The following is a 25,615-nucleotide window of genomic DNA, read 5'->3' as shown; positions in this document are numbered from 1 at the left end:
CTTGCTTCAATGCAAGCCCTTAAAAATGCACATGCTACTTCTGCCACTTTTAAGGCTCCAGGTTCTCAAATGACAGGCAGTCCTCATCCCCACATTTAAAGCTGTGTCTTGGTTTGAAAGTGTGCTGAGTAAGGCAGGAGCCTCCCTTGGAATGGAAAGTGTAAATCCCCTCCCTCTGAATTGCTATAAATTTGAAATTAAGGGGCTTTCAGGCAAAGATAGAAGGATAGGAATAACAGTTCTTTACTAATATGTATAATAATAATTTTTTAAAAAACAAACTAAAAACTACAACTTAATAGGGAAATGAAAATACAATGTAGTAGTACGAAAACACTGCCAGAGTGAGAATAGGAGCTGCCCCCCTGTGTGTCAGGGGGTGTCCCAGCCCCATCCATGGGGGCTCAGCCCTCCTGCAGTGCCAGCTGTGGCTCTGCTGCAGCAGGGATCCTGCACAAGGGGGGAGTTTTCCTCTGCAGCTCCAGGGCTGCTGCAGATGGGCCTGGGCTCCCTCTGGCCATGCAGGGCAGCAGAAAGCTGCTCCTCTGGCAATGCAGAGGGCAAAGGCTGCTGTGCTGTGCCAGGCTCAGATTGGATTCAGGGAGGAATGCTTGGCTGCTCCCCTGGGCGGAGCATCTCCCCATGGGATGCTGGGATTGGATCAGCCCTGCAGGGACGCTCAGTGGCCATGGACAGCAGAGATCTCCTGGAGGGAGGGTTGGCTGGGGGGAGAGTTAAAAGAAAACTGCCCCACCTGGTTTTAACAGATGGTGATAGAACACACACTTCTGGTTACCTCTTGCATTGCAACCTAAGACAAGTGGGTTTCTTTTCTTCTCGATTCCAGAGTCTTCTCAAGAAGAAGCAATTGCCAAAGCCCCAGAGTAGATAAAATATCCAGTAGGGGTTCAGTTGTACCATATGCAAACATCTGTGAGGCTCAGTGCTTGAGCTCTGATGTTAGTGGGGAAAATCCATGCTCCTCTCTGCTGGTTGCCTGTTATGCTGATTGAGTGTCTCATTTCTGACAGGAGTCACTTTCAGAGAATCCAGAACTCTATGAAGTGTAAAACTCTGTGTTTCAGAGCTCCTCAACTGCAAGTATTCATGTAGCAGTGATGTAGCATTTATCACTGTACAGAGCAACCACTGCTTCCCAGTACAAGTTTCCACCTAAGTGGTGCTTCTGAGCCCCCAGCTGGCCAAGCAGCTTCCACGGGTGGTTCTTTAGGATTCAGGAGCTCGTGGAACAACTTAAAGGAATACCAGACACAAATGGCTTTGACTGAAAGGGTCTGTACGATTGTTTTCTTGGAAGAAAGCATAAAGTAGCTGAAACCTATTCAAGAAGAAGAATTTGGCTCAAAAAAGACACATTTTTATAACTTTGGCTAATATCCCAAACTTTTATAGCTTTGGCTAATATCCCAAACTAAAACTGTTTGGATGGCTTGTATTTTTTTTCTGAGTGGCAGGAAGAATGAAGAGTAATATGGTTAAAACGGATTTCCTTCCACAGTGATATGAAAGGTGAATATTTCATTTGTTTTAAATCAAGTCATCCTGCTGTCATGGTAGAAATCTCAAAGGCTCAGCCTTGTAGAAGGATTTAAAAGCAGCACTTCAGCAATAATCGGATTAGAAGGACTTGCATAGCTCCATGGTATAAAAAAGAGATAAAAGAAACCAGAGTCCCAACTTGCCACAAAGCAAGGCAGTGAGTTGTGGGGTGCAGAATCAACCCACAGTTCTGAGGCAGTGATTTTGACATTCACCTGGAGCAGGGATGCCTGCAGACTTCAATGGGTACTGGAAAATGGTCAGCAATGACAATTTTGAGGAGTATCTGAAAGCACTGGGTAAGGTTCCCTTCAAACTTCTTGTATGAATAATCAATGCCACCTTTCTTATTCTTTATGTGAATCTATTTTTTCTTGTACAGCCATAAGTCATTTTTGTGAGAAGTATTTCTTTTCAGAAACGCACTTTAAGGATTGCCTTAAGCAAAATTGTTTTGCCTTAAGCAGCCTCTACCTTTTAGCATTTTGAAGCTTACATTAACAGACATTAAACTACATAGCTTGAGGAGGTATGTAGTGGATTCCAAACATAAAAGAATTTCCTATAATTTTAAAAGCAGTAAAATTTTCATATTTAATAAAGATTCAGTGTAGTACTTTATGCAATTTTGTGTGTTTGTATTTGATGTTGTGTTAGTATCTCTGCAGAAATATTAGAGGCCTTATTAACTGTCAAATACAAATGGTATTTTTTATAGATTTCACATAATTGGAAAATTGAAACATTAAGTTATTTAAGCTATAAGAATTAGGTTCCATCCTTTTTCTGGATGGGAAGGCTGGTTTGAAAGATTTGGACATCTATTTATCTTTGTTCATTTCAGTTCTCCCTAGAAGCAACAAGCTTCTTCTTTTGGAAGACTTTCTGGATAAAAATAACTCTCTTTCTTTTTCAGATGTAAATGTTGCTGTAAGAAAAATAGCAAACTTGCTAAAGCCTGACAAAGAAATCCTTCAGAACGGAGATCATATGATCATTAAAACACTAAGCACTTTTAGAAACTACATCATGGAATTTGATGTAGGAAAGGAGTTTGAGGAGGATTTATCTGGGGTGGATGATCGCAAGTGCATGGTAAGAAGTAGAACTTCAGCAAGGAACAAAATTATTATTGATCACCTGAGGCCTTTCTCAGAACACATCTTTTAACCATCCTGGTGGCTATTCCTGAAATTATTTCTGTACTTCTCAGTTTGCCAAGAGGTACCTATAGTTTGCAGCATGCCTTTAGATTAGAGGAATGCTAATTTTAATCAGGATCACAAAGCAATTTCATCAATCAGTGAATAATAACCTCAGTGAAGCTGTGCTCATTTATACTGGGATGTTTGTTAGTCAGAAAGACACCCAGGGTCACTTCCAGAACCTCCTTAATGAGTAAGGTTTTACAGTAGAGGAAATCCACTGATTGCAAGGTCAGGCACTGCTCCTGTGTGAGAATGGCCAAGTGCTTAAAGATTGCCTGGGTGTTCTTATTAGAGTCCACACTTAATTAGCCCACTGGAACAAATCTTACTGAAATGAATAAGCAAACACTGGGGACTTTGTTTTACAATAGCTCTGTTTTATGAGCTCTTTTTGCTTTTTAATTTAGGACTGATAAATATCAATTTACAGAGGAAAAATTGAGAACTTGAGAATAGCAAGTTCTCACCTATTAGTTTGGCAGCATGACACTGGCAATATTCTACAGTTAGGAAGTTGACAAATAAAAGAAAATTATCTCAGAAGAGACTCTAGAGGAGAAATCTCATAAAAGAGAATTAATAGGTTTACATTCTGAGAAAGATAGTGCTATTTAAAAACAATATTTTTCTCTCACACTAAGATTTGCAAATTTGCTTTTGCTCTGATAGTGGCAGGAAAGGGAAAAAATGTGAAAACCAGAGAAAAAGAATGGTTGGCTACTGAGTGCCTCAGCAAATCCCTCTGTGGTCCTTGTTCCAGAGGGTACAAGTTTGATAGAGTGCAGAATCCAGCATTCACAAAAGGGAGGAGCAGCTGCATTTGTGTTTAGGAAAGTGCCCCAGTGGCAAAATCTTGTGATTTTGGTTCCTGGAATGCTCTTAGTTAGGATATTGAGGTCCAGATTCACTGAACAGTTAGGAGCCCAAGAAAAGATTTAAGACTGAGGTGATTAAATTACCATCAAAACATCTGCTCCAAAGGTTTGTGTGTGCACAGAACTGTCCCTGTGTAAGCATTATCTGTACTTGAATACCATTAATTCCCATCTGAAGAACTAACCATCCTCTGCATGGTGTAAAGAAGTAATATTTTATTATTTTTAATAAACCAAAATTCTCTACCCTATTTTGCTAAATTGAGTGATAAGGGAAGGATTCAAAATGTTAAACCAGAAAGAAGAAACTAGAGAGAGAGAATTCCAGTCACCACAACAGGTGATTGATTTGGCATAGAAGCTACTTCAGCCTACTTTCAAAGGTTACTCAAACATTTCTCTGTTTACTGTTTGGTGGGAAATGCCTATTCAGCCTTGGAAGCAGAAGGTACCAGCAGCTTCCTGCCTGTTCCAAACAAACAGACAAAAACCCCAAACAACCAGGGGTAGTCACTGCCTCTGACTGGGTTTTTTAAAGAAGGATTTAGGGATGTAATTCCACAGAAACCCCCCCGAGATCTCTGTGTGTCTCTGTGTCTCCAGCTGGACAGTCCAGGTCACTGACCACTGGTGCTCCATTTACCTTGTAGGAGCACATCACACTTTATAGTTCAATTTTCTCTTAAAGATTTCTTTTCTACATGACACCTCTGTTTTGTCAATGAAATAACAGTACAAGAAGCTGTCTTGCTAAGGTGACTTCAGTCCAAATCTGATAACCATAATGTCAGGCAAAATTTGCAGCTGTTAAGCAGCAAAATGGCACCAACAGTGCAGAAGGAGTCTTGTGAGCGAAGAGTCATGGAGCTTATAAAAGGTGCTGGACCACTCCCTGTATGGTGTTACCAAGAAAACCATCATAAAAGCAAATGTTAAATATCATTCTTGGTGCTCCATTTGTTCATGTAGAGCCTGTGGAACTGCATGCCATAAAAGGCTTAATCATTAATAGCCAGCCTGTGTAATGGGAAATGTTGTGAATCAATTATTGTTATTTATATTGTGGACTGAGCAGACCATGGGGCAAGTTTTATCCAAGGAGCTCAATACGTGAGCAGTACAAAGTAACATGGATAAGACAAATTACACATTAAACATTAATCTATACAGCAGAGCAATCATCAGGAGACTAACAAAAATAATCTTAGAATTAATTCTTCCTAGACATATAGATTGTTTTTTCTTTTAATGAGGAATATATCATCTAGCTAGAGTTAACATATCTGTAAAAATAATATCAGCACGGTGGACAGGTTAGATCCTGTGTGTAATTCACTGAAATTGTGTTCACCTTTCAGTTGTAAAACATATCCTTGAGCCAGTCAGGGTAGAGTGTAACTACAGGAATTCCAAATCAATGCTTTCCATGAGCAGGAAATGCTAAAAATTTTTGCAGATACTTATTTTTGATGTTGGAGTTTTGATATTAAGAACTTGACAGTCTGGTGATAGCACAAGCCCTCTCCTCCTTTGCAGTTAGGGTTTTTCATTTTTGTAGTTGGTCACTCCTGGGAGCCTGTCTGAACTTTCATGATCAGAGAGTTAATTGAGAAGGATAAACTTCAGCAATTTCAGTTTGTTCTTCTGCTGACCCTCAGCCTGGCTTTCTTGCATGCACATATTTTTGGGTGACTGTTCACTGCAGGGATAGAGGGAACGGCAGCTGGTGACATCAGGTCCTTTAGGATTTTGTTTCTGTTGGGAAGTGAAAATTTGTGACTTTGGAAACACTAAAGCCCTGCAGCTTAGGTCAAGATGCAGTTTCTGTGTTCTGCAAAACCAAAGATGGGGATGGTTGAGCACAGGAGAGATCACAAATGACAGCTGGTACCAATGCTCCTCAGGCTTTCCACCAGGACTGGATCTCCTGGATAAAAATTAAATCTATTCACTTGGCAATTTTGTGAAAGAGATCTTTCTGCAACTTCAAACATACTTAGCAATGCAGGGTTGTTAAAAACTTGGCAGCTTCAAGCACAAACGTAAAATGAAAGTTCAGGAGCATCTTTCATTCCTTGCGAATGTTCCAAGGTGTGCATTAGATGGTGTAGATGGAAGTTTAGAACATTAATTTGTGTTACATTTTTCTCACATGATGTGAATTGGAGCATGTAGTTAAGCTTCTACTGCTTTGAAGAGTTTGTTCATAGTTTTAATTGGCAACACATTATCAGATGGAGTATGTACAAGATAGAAATTTAAAGTTAAATGGAGAGCTCTGGCTTTGGTATTTCTCACACTGAGTCTTTGATCCTGCTGTCTTAATTCTCAGTGAAGCTCCAGTCTCATCATGAAGTCTCAATTTTAAAGAGAATTTCTACAATCTCAAATTGTGATTAATTTAGCATCTCAGGTGTTACTCTAAGTATGAAATTTTGTTTCTTGTATATAAACATTACTGTGGAAAAAAATTACTATGCATGCAAGAGGAAGACCCTATTGAAAAAATTAATTCAAAACTGTCTCTGAAAGTATCTCTCATTTATAAATACCATAATACCATAATAAATATCTCTATTTATACTTGTGCTTCCCTTTTTCCACTATCAGTGATAACCAGTGAGGCTGGTGAAACACCTACAGTGTGAAATATAGGAATATAGCACATAGGAACAAGGCACATAAGCCTTCTGTACCTTCACAGTGTCATTTACTTAGTGTTTAGTAAAGAAATGATGAAAAAGTTAACTGAAAAACCTTAAAATGCTGAAACAAAGGCTGAAGTTTCACATTGGAAGTCTTTGCATTCAATGAATCACAGCAGATTGAAAATTAGACAGCTCAGATGCAAAAATCACTTTCTTAAAATTTTTAGGTTTTTAGTGATTCTGCTGCTGAAGTCAGAGAAGACTTTTGCATTATAATTATTCTCTGCTGTTCAGGCATTTGAAAGACTGAATTGCTTTGTCTCAGAGTGTTAATTAATCTATCTTATGCAGAATTAATATCTTTTGACAGAAACTAGGGGCAAGTGATGTGTTAAAAAATCAAGGAAGATTTTATGTTGTAAATATAGAAGAGCAGAATTTCTTGGATAACTGAAAAGAGTTGTGTTATAACTGAGTATTTGTCCAAGCATATGAGAGGTGCTTTGGTAACTCAGAACCTTGTGCTCTCTGATACAGTAATTTTCTTCTTCCATTGAAGCAGGAAATGAAATGACAAAGGCAGGGAACTGGGAAACAGAGAAAACTGCAAGAATTTGAAACTGAATGTGGGAAATAATACATCTTAACCATTTAGTTATCTAAACCTGAATACAAGGGGCATATAACCATGAGTAAGTTATCAAGTGGGTGTTTAGGTTTCCTTTATTGGAACTAACAGAACTTGTAGTCCTAGTTAAGACCTGCTGGGGTGGGGTGGGGTGAGGAGGATTTGGGAGTTGTGGAATTCCCACATCAGATCTAGAATACTTCTCACCATGTGAAATGTCAGTTAGTGTTTGGAATAGACCCACAAGGACTGTTCACAGACACCTGAGGGTGCCATGTCCTGCTGAAGTTGTTCAAAACTGATCATGGCTCTGTTCTAATTAACAAATGTTCCTAATGTGACGCTGATTCCTCTCAGGTTTGTACTCAAGAAAACTGCAGTGGAGGTAGTTGTTCTGGCCATAATTTGATTTCTACCACTGCAAGGTCAGAATAAAGCCCTATTACAAAATCACATGGTTTGTGAAGCTTATTTAACTATTTAGGCAGGTTGCTCTGTTACACAAATGGAATTCACAGCTGTTAATCTAGTTCTGAGCAGGCTTGGGAATTAAGACTTTGCTGCCACAAAAACAACAACCAACAAACAACATTCCAGTACATGGAATTACAGGAGGGATCTCCCACAGCATGAGAAGATTCAAAATAAATAGTGCCTGTCTAGTGAGATGCCAGATCAGCAATATGTCTTTACTTGATCCCTCTGATTTAGCTTTTTACTTTAGCTGATTTTGTTTCTTTACCCTTCCAGTGCTGCCCTTTTGGGCTTATAAGTATTTTCTCATATATTTTGGTGGAACAAGCATTATTCTAGAATTACTGTGCTGGGGCTCGTCTTCTTTCGCATTCAGGGCCTCCTGTCTCTTTGCAGTACTGTAATGTCCCCAGCTCCTCATTGGCATAATCCCTGATTTTTTTTTTTTTTTTTTTATTTTGGTGGGGAGGGAGGTGTAATTTAAAAGAGGTAGAATTTATGATAGTTTTCTGTTGGTATTTCTGGCTCTTTACAAACTGCTGTCAAAAAAAGATGGAGAAAAGTCCTCCAGTCAACCCTGTGAGGCTCCAGAGAGCAGAAGTCCATATGTGGACTTCTCAGGCTGTGTCAGAATGGACTCTGGTCCTTCTGTGTGTGCCTCAGTGAGCAGCAGCAGTTTCCTTTCCCCCTTTCCCCTGCCTTGTCCCACCCTGCTTGCTCCTTGGCCACGAGTCCCTGCCTGGAAGTGATGTGCTCAGCACATTTACACGGTGATAGCAAATGGAATCTTTGCCCATATAAATGTCATAAACTTCACATTTTGCAGGGCTGGATTCCTGTCTGAACCACGAGGCTGATTAGAAGCTTTGGAGCTAGTTATTCACAGAACTGCTGCTAGCACAAGCAAGCTCTGCAGGGAAAGTGGGTTTGGATAGGTTTAGCATTTCACTTTTTGTGAACTCAAAAAGCTCTGAGAGCTATGAATGGAGAAAGAGCAATCAGAATCTGCTGAAAAGCTGAGAACCAGACTTAACAAATCCAATTTTGAATGACAAACCATTAGTGTTGTGTACAATTGTATCTTGCCAAAATTACACAGGGGATAAATCACTTACAGCCATTAATTTAAACACTAAGTGTCTTAGAATCGATTCTGGTCGTTGCACAGAGTGAATTGGATGTGATGGCTTTTACTCTTTTTTCTGGCATGGGATGTACACAAGTTTTCCTATTTTTGTATTGCTTGAATACAATTTTATTTCGGTAAGAAAAAAAGCCACCATTCCTAAGAAATAAAATAGTATGGACTGTGTAAAGTATTGATTCTCCTCCTCCCCCACACACTGTCAGCTGCACAGCCCAGAGCTTTGCACCTTCACTTTCCTACACCCTGGAACATCTCCTGGCTTTGCTTTGCTCTGTTGTTCTTATGATCAAGGATTCAAAACAAGGAATTGGAACATTTAGGATCTGATCCTATGTGCCTACAGCTTACTTTTCATCTGATTTTTTTCAATCCAATCCTAAGCCCCTTTTGCAGCAGTGATGCTGACAGTGACAGAAGCAAAGGACACTGCTGTGGCTGAGCCACAGCGTGGCTGAGTAGCTTCAGCCTTTGGCCAGCACCAGCATCTGGAGATAAAGGATTCCAGGAATCCTTCCAGGCATTGTTCTGTCGGGTTTGTTGTTGTTTTCTCCGTAGTTTCTGCGGCTGAACTTCCAGATACAGATGTGAAAGACTGAATTGCTTTATCTTAGACTATTAATTATCTAATGCAGAATTGATCTCTTTTGACAAAAGGGGTTTCAGGGGGAGGGGACAAAGCTGCCCATGGCTGTAGTCTCTGGAGCAGCCTCCTGCACAGAGGCCATAGGGAGTGACCACGTGGCAGAATTCCCTCTCACTGCTATTGCACTTTGTCTGGGACATCAACATCAGTTTATTCTATCAACACTTCATTTTTTCCCCAAAAAAGCTGCTTACAAGAAGTTTTTGTATCACTTTGATACCTAGTACAGATGAAATGGTTTATCTTGAGAAGTTGTTAAATACCTTGCTGGAGATATGGCTGTGTTTGACCAAAAGTTCCAGGATATTTTCTTTGCTGTTATTTACAAGACACAGCTCAAATTGGATTTTTCTGTTTCATCTGACCTAAAAAAAAAATCCTTTCCATTTTTTAATCCTTCTTAGATCATAATTGCAGTTGTAAAATGGGCTGTCATTGTCCCAAGCAGAGACTTACTGGCTGAAGATGGAGCAGGGAGTGTGGTGCATGCCTGGCTTTGCAGTCATTTGGTGCTCCAAATATAGAGACAGCACTGAGGGAAGCAGCAGAAAAATAGAACTGATGCTGCTGTGTTTGTGCTACAGATAGAAATCAATATCATATTTTTGATGAAAGGTGGGAGCTGCAATTCGTACTTGTAAAGGCAACGTGTCAAAAATCTATGTAGCATTAACAAAAAATGTTCATGAACTACTTGGATAAAAGTTTTTTTTTTCCATTCATCTGTAAAATCCATTCTGCACCCTCAGCTGCAGCCCCTGAGCCAGGCAGGCTCACAGGAATTGCCAGCAGGGGAATGAGAAATATTGTGCAGAGCCAGCACCAAATGTCTTTGCACTTGGACCTCAATGGGAAATGCAAAGGACTCTGCTCACATGTTTGATGACTGTTTCAGTAAATTACAAAAGTCACTGTCTCTGCCTGTGTATCAGGATGATTTGCCACTGGGAGCTGAAATTGTGCAATGTTTCACTACAGCTGCTGCTACTAAAGAAAAAGCAGATAGGTAGTCAAGAATTTGTTTAGGGGTTGCTAAATATTTCATTTAATAAATCTACCTTGTCTCATAACTGGAAACAGTAATGAGAATGCTTTAATTATCATTTCCTCCACCTTTAATTTTCAGGAAGATTTAGGCAGTGCTATGCATATGAATTTAAAACTTCATAACACAAAGAGATTAAATCACTAACAAAAGTATGTGGATGCCTAAGTAGTACACAAAAAGTGAAACACTACAGAAACCATACCATAAAAGTAAAGAAAATTTGAACATTTTTTGTTTTCTCAGGCTTCAGAGGCTTTTCCACTCCCCAGAAGTGCTCCATTCTCTAGTATTACACCTCAAGAACAAAGTGTACATAATCTGAAATTTGTGCAGTGCTGGTGGTTGGATTTTTTGGGAAGAGTTAAATTGAGGCAAGACTCGCAGGTTTTTACCTCAGTCCATCCCCTTTTCTGGCATTCCTTTAGTATTATTGATACTGGTGACTTAATAGTATTAGACTATAGTGTCAAATAATATTAGACTATAATAATATCATTATAATATATTTATATATTACAATAATTAGTCACTATAGGTGACTAATTAATATATAATAATACTTATATTTATATTAACTATCTATTAAATATATTCATTAAATATATTAATTAAATATATTAATTATTAATATATTGTTAATATATTTATTATTAATATATTAATAATATGTTAATACATGTAATAAAATGTTAAATAACAAAATAATAATAAATAAATTTTTTTACATATAATAAAATGCTAAAATAATAATTAGTCGTTATAAGTGACTAATAATAATATTGGACTATAGTGACTAACAATATTTAGTATTATTAGAACTGGTGATTAATTGCACCCATCACCATTCTCTGTTGAACTTTCCTACAGATTTACATGCACATGACCCAGGACAGTGTGAATCTTAGGGTTAAGTATGAGCAGGTGGAAAGCAAGCAAGAGTCAAGCTTGCTCATGGTGAGCTAGATTATGCACTGTGTTGTTGAAAGGAATAAACAATGGCTGTGATGTATTATCAAGTAGCACAAGGTGCTCAAAAAGGCAGAGCTCAGTTTTAGAGAAATGCTCCATTTTCACCTGGTTGGTTCTGCCACTGGAAGCTCTGCATGTCCCCTGGGTTTGCCTGCTTGTGGAGCAGGATGAGGAGCAGGAGCTGAGAGCCTGGGCTGCCCTGTCCCCAGCCTGGGCAGGATTTTCAGTCCTGCTGGGCAGGTGGCAGCAGCTCTGTAACCAGGCAGCCCTTGGGTAATGCTATTACCAAAATGGGGGCAAACAAGGTTCCTCACAAAGGCGCACTTTGCTAGGAAAAGCAGCTTTACATAAAAGGTGAAGTGTTTGTTTATCTTGGGAGTGTGTGCCAGGAAGGACCAGAGGGTCACACAGAGCAGTCTGCAAGCCCCTGATTACACCATGGCAAGGTCCTGATCCAATCCTCAAAAATAAATCCTTGCTCTCTGATACAGCAAGAGAGATTATACACACAACATTTGCCCTACAGTATTTCTGGAGTGTTGTTTTTATGTTCTGATTGCAATATTTGGGAATGTTGTAAAGCAAGTGTTGCTCTTCTTCAGGTGTTGTAGAGGGTGGGATGTTGGAGCAGCCAGAGCAATTCAGCCTCAGCTAACACTCCCTGTGTGTCTCAGTAGAGGTATTTAATCTGAGTTAAAAGAGAATTTTATATTTTTTCTACTAGTTTAATAAAAGAGACATTGAGACATTACAGTTTGACCCAAAGAAAGGATACAGATGCCACTGATTAAAGTGGTTGTTCCTGCTAACAAAGAAAATTACATTATGTTCTCTTGCAATGTATTCTACCCTTTATAACCTTCAGAGCAAAACAGCTACATACAGAAACCAGGAATTGTGCGGTTTACTCATATCCCTCACTGTTTTATATTTCTCAAAGGGAAGGCAGAGGATACCTGAGAATATTGTCTGATAAGACAGCTTGGTCAATGTCTGTGGGTTTAGACTCTTGGTGGTTATCAGCAAATTGCAAAAAACAATTTCTAATCTTGACTGGAAAAACAAAAAATCCTGAGGAAAAAAGTGTGTTGTTTTCTGAGATGAAACAATTTCAGTCATCCTTGGAGGCTAAAAAGTTAACATTTCCTTGTGCTGCTACAAATATTTCTCTATTTCCCCCAAGTGTACTAAATCAATGTAACACTCTCAACTGACTTTGAGCATTAGGACCAATAAAGTTGGATCCTACTTTATCATGGTGTTTTGCCTCTGAATTCACATCTAAACCCACCAAATTTAACTATTAAGCTAGAATAAAGATAAAACTATGCTGAGCTAATACTCAGTGGATACAAATAAGTGGAGTTACTGAGCAAAGTTCCACATACAAATGCTTCATTCCAGAGTATCCCTCACATCTACAACTCACCATTCATAGTTACATTCGTTTTTTAGAATCAGAATTTTGTAGCTGTTAATTTATAAATTAAACATTATTCACTTTGACTCCTATTATTTGTTATCTTCCATCCCTTCAGTGGATGTGTGCAGATTCAGACATGGGAGAGGATTTAGTTTATGGTGACCACATTAACAACAGAACAGTTTCACCCAAGTATGTTGTTCCTTCCTGCATTAGCATTTTTTTGCATTAAAAGGATATGGTTTCATAAAATGTTATCTACTGCTTGGTTTAAATACATCACTTTACAAAAGAGAACAGAAGCATTTGTGAATGCATTTTATAAATTAGAGAGATTTTTAGCAAGGACATGTGAGTTTGTTTGTCAGAGCCCCCATGTGGTGCAGACAGACTGAAGGGATCAATCCCATTGCCTTGCCCATGATTCTCTGTCCTGGCACTCTGGAGTGATTCATTTTCCATGCTGCTTTAGTCTAAAGCTTCCCAGGGGAGGAGGCTGCTGCCTGCACTCATTCAAAGACAGTGCCTGTCACGGGTATCATTTAAGAATTAATTGTTTGTGACACACACAGATTAAATAAATAGGACTGAATAGATCTTGAGTGTTGAACTGGGCTTAATTACCAAAAGGAAGAATGTAGGCTGACTTCTTCTCTTAGGAACTACACAGGATGGATGCAGGAAGTGTCCTTTAATGACAGATCAGAATTCTTCATCTCTCCATATCTGACTGCTCAAGCCTTTTACAAGGTAGACATCAATTCCCTGTTTAGTCCTCAGAGTGCCTTCAAACAAGCTGATTTACAGGCCATGTGCTAATATTAATGTTAAACTATCCTCATGGAGCACAAACTGTCACCACTCTTCCCTCTGTAAATGTTTTACAGAGCATTGCTTCTCTTTGTCTCAGGGAGATGGGAAAGGCAAATTGTCAGTAAATGCTGACCAGAGGAGCAGGCTGCACTGTCATAGAGGGAAGGAATTGTATAAATCAGGTTTTCCTGAAGCCCCAGGACAGCACCAATATTCACACAATATTGGTGAATTGATTATTGCAGTATTGATTACTGCACCTGACTCTTGGCTTGCTCTGCCAGTCCTGGCTGGAGAAGTCCCCCAGCCTTTTTTTGCAGGATGCTGCAAAGTTCCCAATCTGCTGACCCTTCCAAACCACTCTGCTGGGGGAAGGAAGGCAGATTGAGAATGAGGAAAAGCCAGCTCTGTGTTCAAAAGCTTTGTTCATCCACAGGAAATGGGAATTGTTCTCAGGTAGAGTGGCTGGGGAATCATTCAAAACCAGGCTGGATCTTAACTTTTCAGCTCCTTTTGCACATACAGTGTTAGGCAGAAGGGCCCTTCTGCTGCTGCATTTTTCAGCAGGGAGAGAGGAGTGTGTTTTACACAACGGTTTTGGTGGTATTTTTTCTTGCTTTATCTCATCCCTCCAGTTTATGGCAGCAATTTTCTATTCAACTCATTTCTTAAGTAATTATCCTAAGTGGTACAACACTATCCCATCATTCTTTTCATGAGATATACATTCACCATTAGAGATAAGTTTTGCTTCAGAGAACTAATCACAATATCAGAGAATATGACAGTAATCCCAAACATGTCTGTTTTGTCAGACCACCGTGTCTTGGGATGGAGATAAGCTGCTCTGTGTGCAGAATGGAGAGAAGGAGGGCCGTGGTTGGACCCAGTGGATTGAAGGAGATGAAATGCACCTGGTAAGAGCATGCAAGAGGTTTGGAATGCCCCTCCCTTCAAGTGGTTACCTACAACACAGCAGGGAATGTGCTGTGTCATTTTGGCTTGCTTGGACATAATTGGGTATTGGTGCAGCACTTGAATTGTTTCTAAAGCAACAATTTCATTTGGAGCCATTATGTTTTTATGTGCCTTTCAAAGCTCAGTGTCTGTCCAGACTCACCAGGCTGAAATGTGCACATATTTACCAGAATGTCCCTCACAGTCTGTAAAATGCTCAGTATGGGAGCTGTGAAACTGAGCACCCAAAAGCAAGGGAAAAAATACACAATTGTTCTCTTAAAATAATTACAGGCCACACTACATTATAGCCTAGAGAACTAAAATGGCAATTAAGCTTTTGAAATTGATGGTTTTTTCAGATTGTCATTTTTATCTTTCTAAATTAACAGGACTTGAAAAAAGATGCCTGTTCTTTTGTCCTATAACTCTTTATAGCATCCTCACTCTCTCATCAGTGTGGGTAAAAGGCAGTGTTCCTGCTGGGATAATAAACTCCAACCTCCATTTCTCCTCACTGTGCAGTGCTATTAGCATTCAACAATCTAAATGGATATATTTTAAATGTTCAAATCAGCACCAGAGTTAGCAAATCCTTGCAGAAGCACCTCAAGCCCCCTATTACTAAATATAATTTTGAGGAAGTGTTGGTGGTTCCAGAATGCAGCTGAGGAGAGGAATGGCTATGACAGATCTCCCACCTGGCCTTGGTGCAGCACAGGCAGGAGAAGGTTGCTGTGTGAGTGAGGACTTCATAGCTGAGGCTCAGAAACATGATCATGGAAATGAAATAAATTGGCCAGTATGTTGGCAATTTAAGCAAAAAGTCTTGGTTTAACAAATACTGTCAAATGTCACAACAGTGTACAATATGCTGTCCTCTGGGCAAAATAAAGCCAGAATATTTTTCTGCTTTAATTAATTTTTAGGAAAGAAGTGTCCACATCAAACTAGGTCAAGATGACAAATCACTGTAAATAAAGTCTGCTATGTTGGTTCATCAAAACTAGGTTCTGCAATGTGTTTTTGGTCCAACTGGGATTCCACAGCACCCCGTAAACCTGGCTGGGCAGTCCATGTTAACTGTGGGAGCAGGGCACCAGAAAAGATTCAACATTCAGCCAATTATTACTCTCCTTCCAGAGGAGAACTAAAGTGTTCCCTCCTCACCTGGAGGAGGGGAGGCAGCAGTAAATGAGATACCCAAATTTCCTGTGCAGGCACACTCCCCCCAAGAAGCCCCTGTCAGTATTTCCACACTGTTGGGGAAGATGAAACAGGAAAGCATTATAAATATGATTGCTTGGCAAAAGATTTTGAGGATATAGAAACTATAAGCGAGATTGAAATGAAAGCAAGCTTTGAGATCCCTCAATTACTGAACAACTGGAAAACAATGGTGTGGCTGGCTGAAGGTAATCCCCTCTTGATAGAACACCCTCTGCTTCCAGACAGGTCCAAGGGCCAGAGCAGACCCTGCCAGCTTGGCAGAAGGGGCCCAAAGAGGAGTTTTTAGGGTTTAAAATGTAGCACAGTATGGTAATGTAATGATTCTTATAGGCTGTATGTAAATGCTGTAGGAATTGTATCTTGTACTAGATCGGTGAGTGAGAATCAGAATATTCAACACAGAAGATTTCTGGTATTGGACTGGGGACTTCACTCTCTTATCCCTTTTACTCTCTTATGCTTTTGTTCTCTTACCTTCTCATCCTCTCTACCCCTCTCTTCTCTCAGTCCTGCTCTGAGCTGTGCCTGGCAGCTCCCAGCAGTGCCCTGCCCCCAGGCCCTTTGCAATAAACCCCAAATCCCAGCAGGGCCCTGCACCCAGGCTCTTTGCAATAAAACCACAATCTGTCTCCCATGTGTGCAGAAGTTCAGTCCAAAATTAACTCATGCAAAAGAAGTAACCAATTATTTTAGAGCCCACTCCTCAATCTTTCAATTTTCTCACTTCTGTTATTTCATGGATTTCAAAAGATGTCCTCTTTATTTCTCTAATCTTGTTAATGCAGCTCTCTCCATTAAAAGTACAGTAGAGTCCCCATTAGTATCTTATTTTTGACCAGCTAAGATTACTAGGTCCTGTCCTTTTGAGAGAGCTTTAATACAATGAGCAGTTACCTTTAAAGAATGGATACTTCAATACCTTTATGATCTTATTGAACTTTACACAATGAGCCAAGTGTTAATTTTTTCTTTTCACAGTTCTGCAGAAAGTAGGACCACATCCTTTAGGAGTTTATCGCTTCCTATTTCCTTATTTCATTCTGTGGTCTGTACTTTGTAGTTCTTTTTGGATTTTATTTTATGTGAGTGACTTATTTGACCATTCCCCACTTCCTTTTGAGTTTTATTGCCCTTTTCTATTGTATTGATTGCTTCTGCTCCATAGTTTTTTGTCACTGTCAGCAAATCTCTCAGCCCTTATTGCACACTCCTTCTTCTGGGTTTCCTCTGCAGGAGTGAAGAGAACAGGTCCCAACCAAAGTCACTGCTCAGTCTCTTGTCCCACCAACTCAGCATGGAGCATTTTCTCTTGTTGGGGTCAAGCAACATGTGTTGTAGCCCCACATTTCTCCTCACAGGGAAAAGCAAGGCACAATTCTTCCCAAGAATATTTCTGGGTTTCACATTCTCTGAACCTCAGAGAAAGGAAACACAATTCTTATTGTGTTTGTGCCAAAGCAGAATGCAATGTGGAGATTGTTTACCCACAGTGAGGGTGTTTTGTTCCCTTGGCCTGTCAGGGCCAGGTGTGTGTGTGTGTGTCAGGACTGTCTGCTCACAGTCATGACTTTCTGTGTAGTTGAGTGCAGTTGAGTGCTTGCCAGATTCAGTTTAGATGTATAGAATAATAAAGTATGATAAAGTAATTAATTTGCCTTCCGATATTCATAGAGTCAGATGCATCATTCGCTCCCCTTCTTCAGGGTTCCCAGAGCAGCCATAATATGTCAATTGAGATTATTGACCTAGTTCAAGGTCTGCACCTTTTAGCAGAAAACAAACCCAAACCAGATGGGGTTTTTTAGGATGAAGAATAGGCTAAAATATGTACAGACCTCCCAATTTAATTTAATAGAAAATCATGGATTCAAATTCAGCTGGATATACACGTGAATCCATAATGTTTGTGTCCTAAGTAAAAATTGTAGTTTCTAATTATTTTCTCTTCCTAGGAAATAAGAGTGTGTGGAGTCACATGTAAGCAGGTCTTTAAGAAGGTGCAGTGAGCTTCTGCTGCTACAGGAGTGAAAAACAACAGAACAACAGAATTTACTGACTTGCCAGCAACTCTCCAAACGTTAGCACTGAGCATCCTCAGCAACAAGAGCAAACACAGAAATGAAGATCACATTAGAACCATATAGTTGGAATAAAATATTTTTAGGAAACTGAAAAAAATGACTGCAAATAAAGCTATCTTTAGAAATGCCTATTAAAGATACTTTATAAACTCTCTAAATGTGTGCATACCATAATTCTTGACTCTGCCAAAAAAGGACTATTAGGTATAAAACAAGATGTTGGAGGTTTAGACATTGTAAGCTATTTTTTTACTCTCAGTAGATATCACCCTTTTACTCTCAATATCACCCTTTCAGAGCCTCAGCCTTGTTTTTAAATGGTGGACTGCAGTTTTAAGGAAGCAAATGAGAGCTGTAGGATGCAGCTTGCACTTAAATCCTGAATTTACTGAAGTCAGTAAGAATGTTACCATTAGCTCTGGTGAAATAGATCTATACTAGAAGTGTTCCATCAAAAATAAAAAATCTGATTTCTCCAAACTAGTAAATTTATGGATGAAGATTTTGGAAAAAAACAATGCTTACAGAAGCATGGCTAAGGGGCAATGCTTTTCCAAATGCTTTAGCCAATATCTGCCCATGCAATTTTTTTATTGTTGTTGTTCTGGAGACACTAAGGTCAGAGCTAGAAACTGTCTGTAACTGTACACACAGCACACAGAAGATGAGACCAGCATTGCTTTGTACAGTATCATTTGTGCAGTATCATTTGCAGATATTTTATGCCCATCACAGTCCCCTGTTCTTGTGCACACTGAGAGCCTTGGCCTGGCAGGTGAAATCAGACCACTGATTGAACCTTAGTTAGGGCAATAATAATGCCAGATTTTCATCAACACACTGGATACAGTGAGCACCACCAGCTCACATCAAATCCTAAAAGGTTTAAATTCACAAGGCTTTAGCATGTAACCTGGAATTCCAGGTGTCTCCTGAAGCAGCTGTTATCAGGCATTCTCAGGGACTCAGCCAGTGGGGAAATCACCACAGCAGAGCCTGCTCTGAACTGGGAACATCCCCTTCCATGCTCTGCTCTGCACTGGGACCATTCTTTCCATGCTCTGCACTGGGACCATCCCTTTCCATGCTCTGGAATGGGACCATCCCTTTCCCTGCTCTGCTGCAGCTCCTCTCCTCAGCCCTGCTTTTGCCTTCCCCAGGGACTCAGAGCTGACTGGGGCAGTTCAGACCTGTAAATGGAACAAATTCTGCCATCCTCTCTAAGCAGAGCCTGTTGTAAAACCTGCACTGTTATTAATCCTGCTGAAGAAAGCCTGGTCTAACATGGAATCCCAGACTCACAGAATGGCCAGGGGTGGAAGGGCCCTCAGAGATCCGACCTGCCTGCTATGGGCAGGAACACAGCATGGAGAAAAGGAGGCTCAGAGACAGCCATTGTAGAGTCTGAAGTTTGCACAGCAGGGATGGCAAACTTTCTGAACTCTGTCATTTCAATGATGTGCCACCAGATGTGCTGTAACGCACATCTAATTCCATTTTATAAAGTTTTGGGGTTTGCTTTACTTCAGAAAGTACCCAGAAGATATTACCCATGAAGATTTAAGCACCCCCATGTGATAAACAGGTGAATAATACTCCCTGTCCATGTAAATTCTTGTACCACTCAGAATTAAAGACATGCAATCAAATTATTTATTTAAGTTCTCCTGTAATTATTTTGTCTTGGTAATACTTATGGCTAAGGAGGTTTCTGGGAAATGTATTTGAGTCTGATCAGCCAGGGCTATGCAGAAGCTGCTTTTCTCTCCTGGAAGAGTGTGTTAGCCAGCCAGCTGTGTGTTCATAGCTAAATGGATATCCCAACAGACAGACAGACAGACAGACCACCAGTTTATGGGGATTGACTTTTCTTCTACTTGGAATGGGACAGATCAAAACTGGTTACAATTAAATAAAGTAGAAAGGTTTTAAGAGAGGGAAAGGATCAGACACCTGTGGATCTTGGGCTAAAATGCTGCTCTGCTTAAGGGAAATTGCAAATCCTTGCCTATTTAAAATGCTATATATCATCTTACACAAGGTTGAGGATATCCCAGCTGCCAAATTTCAGCACATCAGTCATTTGTTTTCCTTGGAAGATTATTGGACACAGAAACTTTTTTCCTTAAAGTTACTAATTATTGATTTCATAATCATGGACACCCTCCAAGTATCTTTCCACTCTTCAGCCCCAAGGAGAGCAAGAGAACAAACAAGTAACTGTAATAAAGTGAAGGCTCACACCTCCATCCCCAGATAAAATTGGCAGGATTTCTTTTTATGCTCAGCACTGACAAAGACCTTTTTGGAAATGTGGTTTTCCTTCAACAGAACTTGGCAGTTCATAACCCTTAATTCACCAGCTGTCTTCTAATTTTTGCCTGCATTTCTCTCCAGTCTTGTGTAACATTCACAAACTCTTCTTGCAGAAGGTTGTAAGTGGATCAATTAACATCTAGCTAAGTAAATCCAATTGTTAAAAGCTATTATTATTGCAATCAAACAGACAGCTTTTCCCCTTTGGGTCATTTGGTACAAGGGCAAATTTAGCACCATACTAATAACTAATGGCTTATCAAGCAGAAGCAATGTAACCTGCTGCTAATTATGGAGGAAAGGCAAGCCTACAGAGCACTTCCACAGCTCATGGGTGGAAAATACAGAAACTTCAGAAATGTTTAACTTTCAATAGATTCTCTTCAAATCATCTCAATTGCTTGTCATTATAATTGTAACCTCCTATCTCAGTGCAGCAACCCTTTCCCTTGGAAAAGGAAATGATGTTCATCCATTGCTTCCATGACAATGCTTTCCAATTAATGTGTGTAAAAATTAACCACACTGTTTCCATGAACCTTTAACTACTGTTATCATGAAATGTAATTTAAAACTTCCTCCATAAAATAGATACTTACTGAATCATAATAGAATTCAACAATTATTTGACAAACATTTTCCTCCCTATTTCATAACTACGTAGTAACCAAGACCTTCACAGGGAATTCATATCCAGATTTGCTTGTGATTCAAGAATCAAACTTCATATTGATTTTCTTGATCTTCAACAGGATTTTAGCCATGGTTTGCCAATATCCACTCTGTATTTCTACAGAACTGCAATACCTTCAGATAATGGACGTTTTATGTTTTGTTAGTTCCTACAGGAGCAGTGTGAATGGAAAGTATAGACAAAGCAGACTGTTCCCATTGTTGAGAAAACACTTTTTCTCTAGGTGAACCTGCATCCTACAGGTCCTTTGCAATGTAATTCCTCCCACCAAACAGCCATTCTCTGCTTTGTCCATGCCACTCAGGTTTTCTTTACCCCTTCCAGGGTATAAACTTGGCTGTCCCCATCTCTTACCAGCTCAGCCACGGAAACCAGAACTGAAAGGAGAATTGGGGTTCCAGTCCACATTTGTGCAACAGTGCAGCTCTGAAGGGTGGGGAGGAGCTCCTTGGGATGATCTTTGTTACACTTTGATTGGAAAATAAACAAGGAATGGCAAATTCCTCACATCGGATTCCCAGAGTGTCCCATGGGACTGAGCTCTGGGGCACAGCAGAGCCCTGGTGTGGCATGGATGTTCTCCCCTGGGTACATCCACTTCCAGCAATGTCTCCTCTACGAAATTTGACAGTAAAAAGCAAGAGTTCACCCCTGCAACATTAATAAAACTTCCCAGAATGTATCATTTTGTATTATATTCTCAATTGGACAGCCTCATCTGTAACCACAGAACAGATTTCCAGCTATTCATCCTTTCACCCTCTAATTTGTCTTGGATTATTACCTGGATGGTACAGCTATTTCTATTTTAAGAAGGTTTTTTTCCACCTCAAAGCAAATGTTTATTTAAATAATTTGCTCCTGTCTAGCAAAAGTGCACACAAAAGTAGAGTTCCTTCAGTATCATGTATTTTATTACCAGGGCAAGCTTTTTCTCTATATTAGTAGCTAATAATAAGAATCCGCATTGAACAATTAAGCAAAATACTATTTCAGTTCTTCACCAAACCCTTCAATAAGACTGGTTGGCAATTAAGTTTGTGCTCCATGGAGGCAAAATGAAATCCCCCCTTTCAATGGCAACATTCTTATTAAAGGAAGGGAGGAAAGAAGGATAGGAAACAGGCTGTGATTATTGACTCTACACTTATTTACATAACAAGAGACCATTTGTCTTGTGGTACACCCCAGTCCTAGTGCTGAGCAAGTAAAAGGTCCATATTGTGACAAGAGCACTCCAAATTTAAAATATCTAATTTAAATATTCAGGTATTTGGCATTTCCAGCCTGGAGCAGAAGCATGAGCAGTTATTTGTGTGTCCATCAGCATCACAGAGCAGCAAACATTTAAAACTTGTGTGTGCAAGTGCAGAACAGGTGGTTACACAGCCCATGGTCATCAGCAGCACACTGCAAAGATAAGCACTCCTTTAAATGCTTTTAGCCTCACTCCCAGAGCTTTCTTGTGCCTTGTTTGTTGTGCCTTTCTTTCCCCTTCAGTTACAAAAGGCAGCAGTGCAGAAGAGCAGAGATGAAACACAAGGAGTGATGAGGACTTAATGCAAACTTGTACAGAAACTTGGAGTTAAGCAGAAAGGTTCCTCTCCATCCTGATGTTCCCACTGAATTTTTCTCTCATGCAAGTCAGGATTTACTACAAAAAGGAAGAGTTTATAACACAGTGCAGTCACCACTGTAATTTGGTGAGGCTCAGAACCACAGCCCATGGGGAGAACTCACTGGAATTTAACATTCCATCAAGTGCAACAAGACTCACAGCAGTTCCTTTCTCCCCTTCTCTAATTTGAAATCACCATGATTTGAGTTACATTTTCTTACCAAGGCACTGATGCTTGTCACCCATAACCATTCCAATTTCCAGCACTTCTCTCCAGCTGGGCATGCTAAGGGCACGCAGAGGAGGTTAACAAACTCAATAGAACTTCTGTGGAGGGACTGTGTGATCCTTCACCCATCCTGGCACCAAACATGCTGCCATTCTTGGTGCTGGCATTTCCAAGGTTATTTTTGTGGAGTGTAAGAGCCAAAATGAGAGATGTGGGACTCCAGGGGCTCTCCAAAATGCAGTTTATTGCATACAAAATGCAGTTTGTTCCATCCAAGAGGTTACAGCAGCCCAGGGTTGTGGGTGACAGAGCTGTGCCCACAGCTGTCAGCTCCAGCTGCAGGCAGCCCTGGAGGCCCTTTGGTTTTGATTACAATGCATTATATACTTTTCTTTTGGTTACATTGCATTATATACTTTTCTTTTGGTTACAATGCATTCTATACTTTCCTTTGCTGAGCATCTTAATACAGCAGAACCAATCTATACCTTAACTATTATCTATAGCCTATCATAACTACTGTAATTACCATATTCATGTTACTGTTCTCCAATCACTCAAAGTTAGTACATTACAGTTTAAGCTAGAAGTTGTTTTTCAGTTTTCTTGCAGTGGAAAATTCTGAGACCTTTTTTCTACTTGCCACATTGGCAGGCTTGTTTGCCTGTGTTCTCTTTCTGCTTGGTAAAAACATCTTCTTGTTCAAGGTGGGTTTATCCTTTGCTCTAAGCCATTAAACCCCCTTCTAACTAACACACCCTTTGCCTCCTTGGTTATCCAGTAAGATTGGCTCAGCAAATCTTTTCTTCTATATCAAAACTTGCTTCCATCTCTTTTCTTCATCAGGCTCTACATTTAAACATCTTTCTGCTAAACACACATATCTGTGAGACTTTCTTGTCAAACTTTCATCCTTCCCAACATCAGAGGGAAATGAGAGAAAATTGCCATTTTATTTGTGTAAACAACAGCACAGAAAGAACTTGCTCAGACGCAGCAGTGAGCAGCTCCTCCACACACCCAGCTTTGGGCACAGCAAGGTAATGCAGCCTCTGCATTGCCACACTGATGCCAATGCTCATCAGAGACACTTAATTACTCAGGACAGTCCTTAAGGGCAGCCCATGCTCTCAAGCAGCCCTGGCTGGAAAGCCAAGCCATCGCTGCTGCTCCATTCCAACATTATTGAAATGTGTTCATTATTTCAGCTACAAACACAGACACCCAGTTCCTCTTTGCAGCTGGTAACAAATTCCAACTCTGACAGAATTACTTGGGAGTTTTAGCCCTGTTATACCTAAAAAGGCAGCCCAAGGCACAGAGCAGGCTGTCCCAGCAGTAACTCATCATCCCAGCCTTGCCTGGGCTCAGCCTGAGACACGGGGGCTGCAGGAGCCAGACAAACAGGAGCTGCACACGAGGTTTCACACCTCAACATGATGCAGAAACTGGTGATTCATCCCCTATCAAGCCAAACAAAAAAGAAGTAGAACATCAGAGTTGCCTAGCAAAATAACCTGTGAACAGTCCAGTTCCAGCTCCTTATGGACTCAAAGCTCCAAAATCCCACTAGAAGCTTTCCTTGTCATCTTTTGTGCAATTGAACACAAGGAAAATGCCTCCCAAACACAGATGCAGAATTATTTCAGATAATATTTCTTTTCAACATATGTTCAACCCTTTAAAATGTATTTTTCTCTCCCAGCAAGTCCACCTTGTAGACATTTGAATTATCACATCACACAAAATCCCATTTCTGGTTCCACCTCTCAGCATGGAACCATCTATTTTTGACTGCCTTTCCAAATGTATTTTGGGAACCAAAGAAACAAGGACGTACTCAAACTGCTGAAGGTCACTCCAAAACCTTACCAGGTGCTTAACTTTGAGTTAAAATTAACAGTTTAAAAGCACCTAATTTGCTTGAAAATCCTGTGGATATTTTTAGGAGAGCCTTTTTGCCTTTTCAGACGCAGAAAAAAAATGCTTTGAAAATCTGATTAATGTCATGCAGTACTTCCCACTGCAGCTTGTGTAACTTCAGGGACATTTAGGTCCTTCTCAGTCATGTACTCCCCTGGAGTGATTGGTTTTCAGGACCCATTAGACACTAGGAATTTGAAATGGGAATGTCCAAATCTTAGTCAAGTGAAGGTAAATGTAGAACAGATCCTCAGACAAGTAATTTTGTTCTTAAGTCCCCCCTGCACAATGGAAAGGAAAAAATGGTCTCACAACAGCAAAATTATCAATAACAAATAAGAACAGCTTTCAATCAATCACAGGGATGACCAAGGGTTCATTGCAGCTCATCTCTGAAGCATCAAGCTTCAGGACACTGGATCATGAGGAAAAGAATAAATGTATTAGGTATGCACAGAAAAGAGCCCTTTTCATAAAAGATATTTCTTTGTGAAGTAAAGCTCTTCCTGGATCCACTACAACTCTTTTTGGAGTGCATTTTGTTTTGTTGTGCAGCAGATGGGATCCACCAGACAAAGAATAATTGTTGATGGAACAGCTGGGCAGAACAAGATTTTTCCTTTATTCACATTCCCTTTTTAGTGGAAGAGCTCCTTAATTTTATAAAATTCAGATTTTTAAATGTGTACCACGCGTCATTTCGGTGCTTATTTGCTTATAATTTTGCCCTTTCACAATGAAAGTACTTTCTGAAATAACACTTTTTAATTTATTCTTTATCTTTTGACAGAACAACAAAACTACCTGTAATTTTGCCAAGGATTTCAAAAGTAGGTATTTCCATGTTTAAGATTGATTAATTAACTTCCATGTTAAGATTAATGCAAATATGTATCCTTGTCCTATTTAAATATCTAAATTCAACCTACTGTCTACATTGCAAATGCCCTTGAATGGATTCTGCAAGGGACTGAGATCTCTGCCTTGATATGGGAGCTATAAAAGCACAGTGCTATCACTGACAGGAAGAAAAAAGCTGTGTTGATGTGCTGAGGAGATAAAAGGGAGATTAGCCAGCAGCTGCTGGTCAGACACTAATGAAAATGTATTAATGGGGGGGAAAGGAACAGT

The 25,615-nt window shown here is 39.9% G+C and overlaps 1 protein-coding gene across 1 annotated transcript; it reads left to right on the top strand.

Moving 5' to 3' along the window:
* Positions 1–1,146: 1,146 nt before the first annotated feature.
* Positions 1,147–17,749, top strand: RBP1 (retinol binding protein 1). Its single transcript, XM_064720845.1, has 4 exons — positions 1,147–1,859; positions 2,477–2,655; positions 14,252–14,353; positions 17,576–17,749. The coding sequence occupies exons 1-4, from the start codon at positions 1,787–1,789 to the stop codon at positions 17,627–17,629; spliced, it is 408 nt and encodes a 135-aa protein (XP_064576915.1). The 5' UTR covers positions 1,147–1,786; the 3' UTR covers positions 17,630–17,749.
* Positions 17,750–25,615: the final 7,866 nt, after the last annotated feature.

Source organism: Zonotrichia leucophrys, chromosome 9, assembly GCF_028769735.1.
Source record: "Zonotrichia leucophrys gambelii isolate GWCS_2022_RI chromosome 9, RI_Zleu_2.0, whole genome shotgun sequence".
Lineage (NCBI taxonomy): Eukaryota > Metazoa > Chordata > Aves > Passeriformes > Passerellidae > Zonotrichia > Zonotrichia leucophrys.
This window is presented reverse-complemented; position numbering and strand designations above follow the sequence as displayed.

Coding starts and splice junctions, on each gene's coding strand:
- RBP1 (XM_064720845.1), top strand. CDS start 1,787: ATGCCTGCAGACTTCAATGGGTACTGGAAAATGGTCAGCAATGACAAT. Junction 1,860..2,476: donor GGAGTATCTGAAAGCACTGG/GTAAGGTTCCCT, acceptor TTTCTTTTTCAG/ATGTAAATGTTGCTGTAAGA. Junction 2,656..14,251: donor TGGATGATCGCAAGTGCATG/GTAAGAAGTAGA, acceptor CTGTTTTGTCAG/ACCACCGTGTCTTGGGATGG.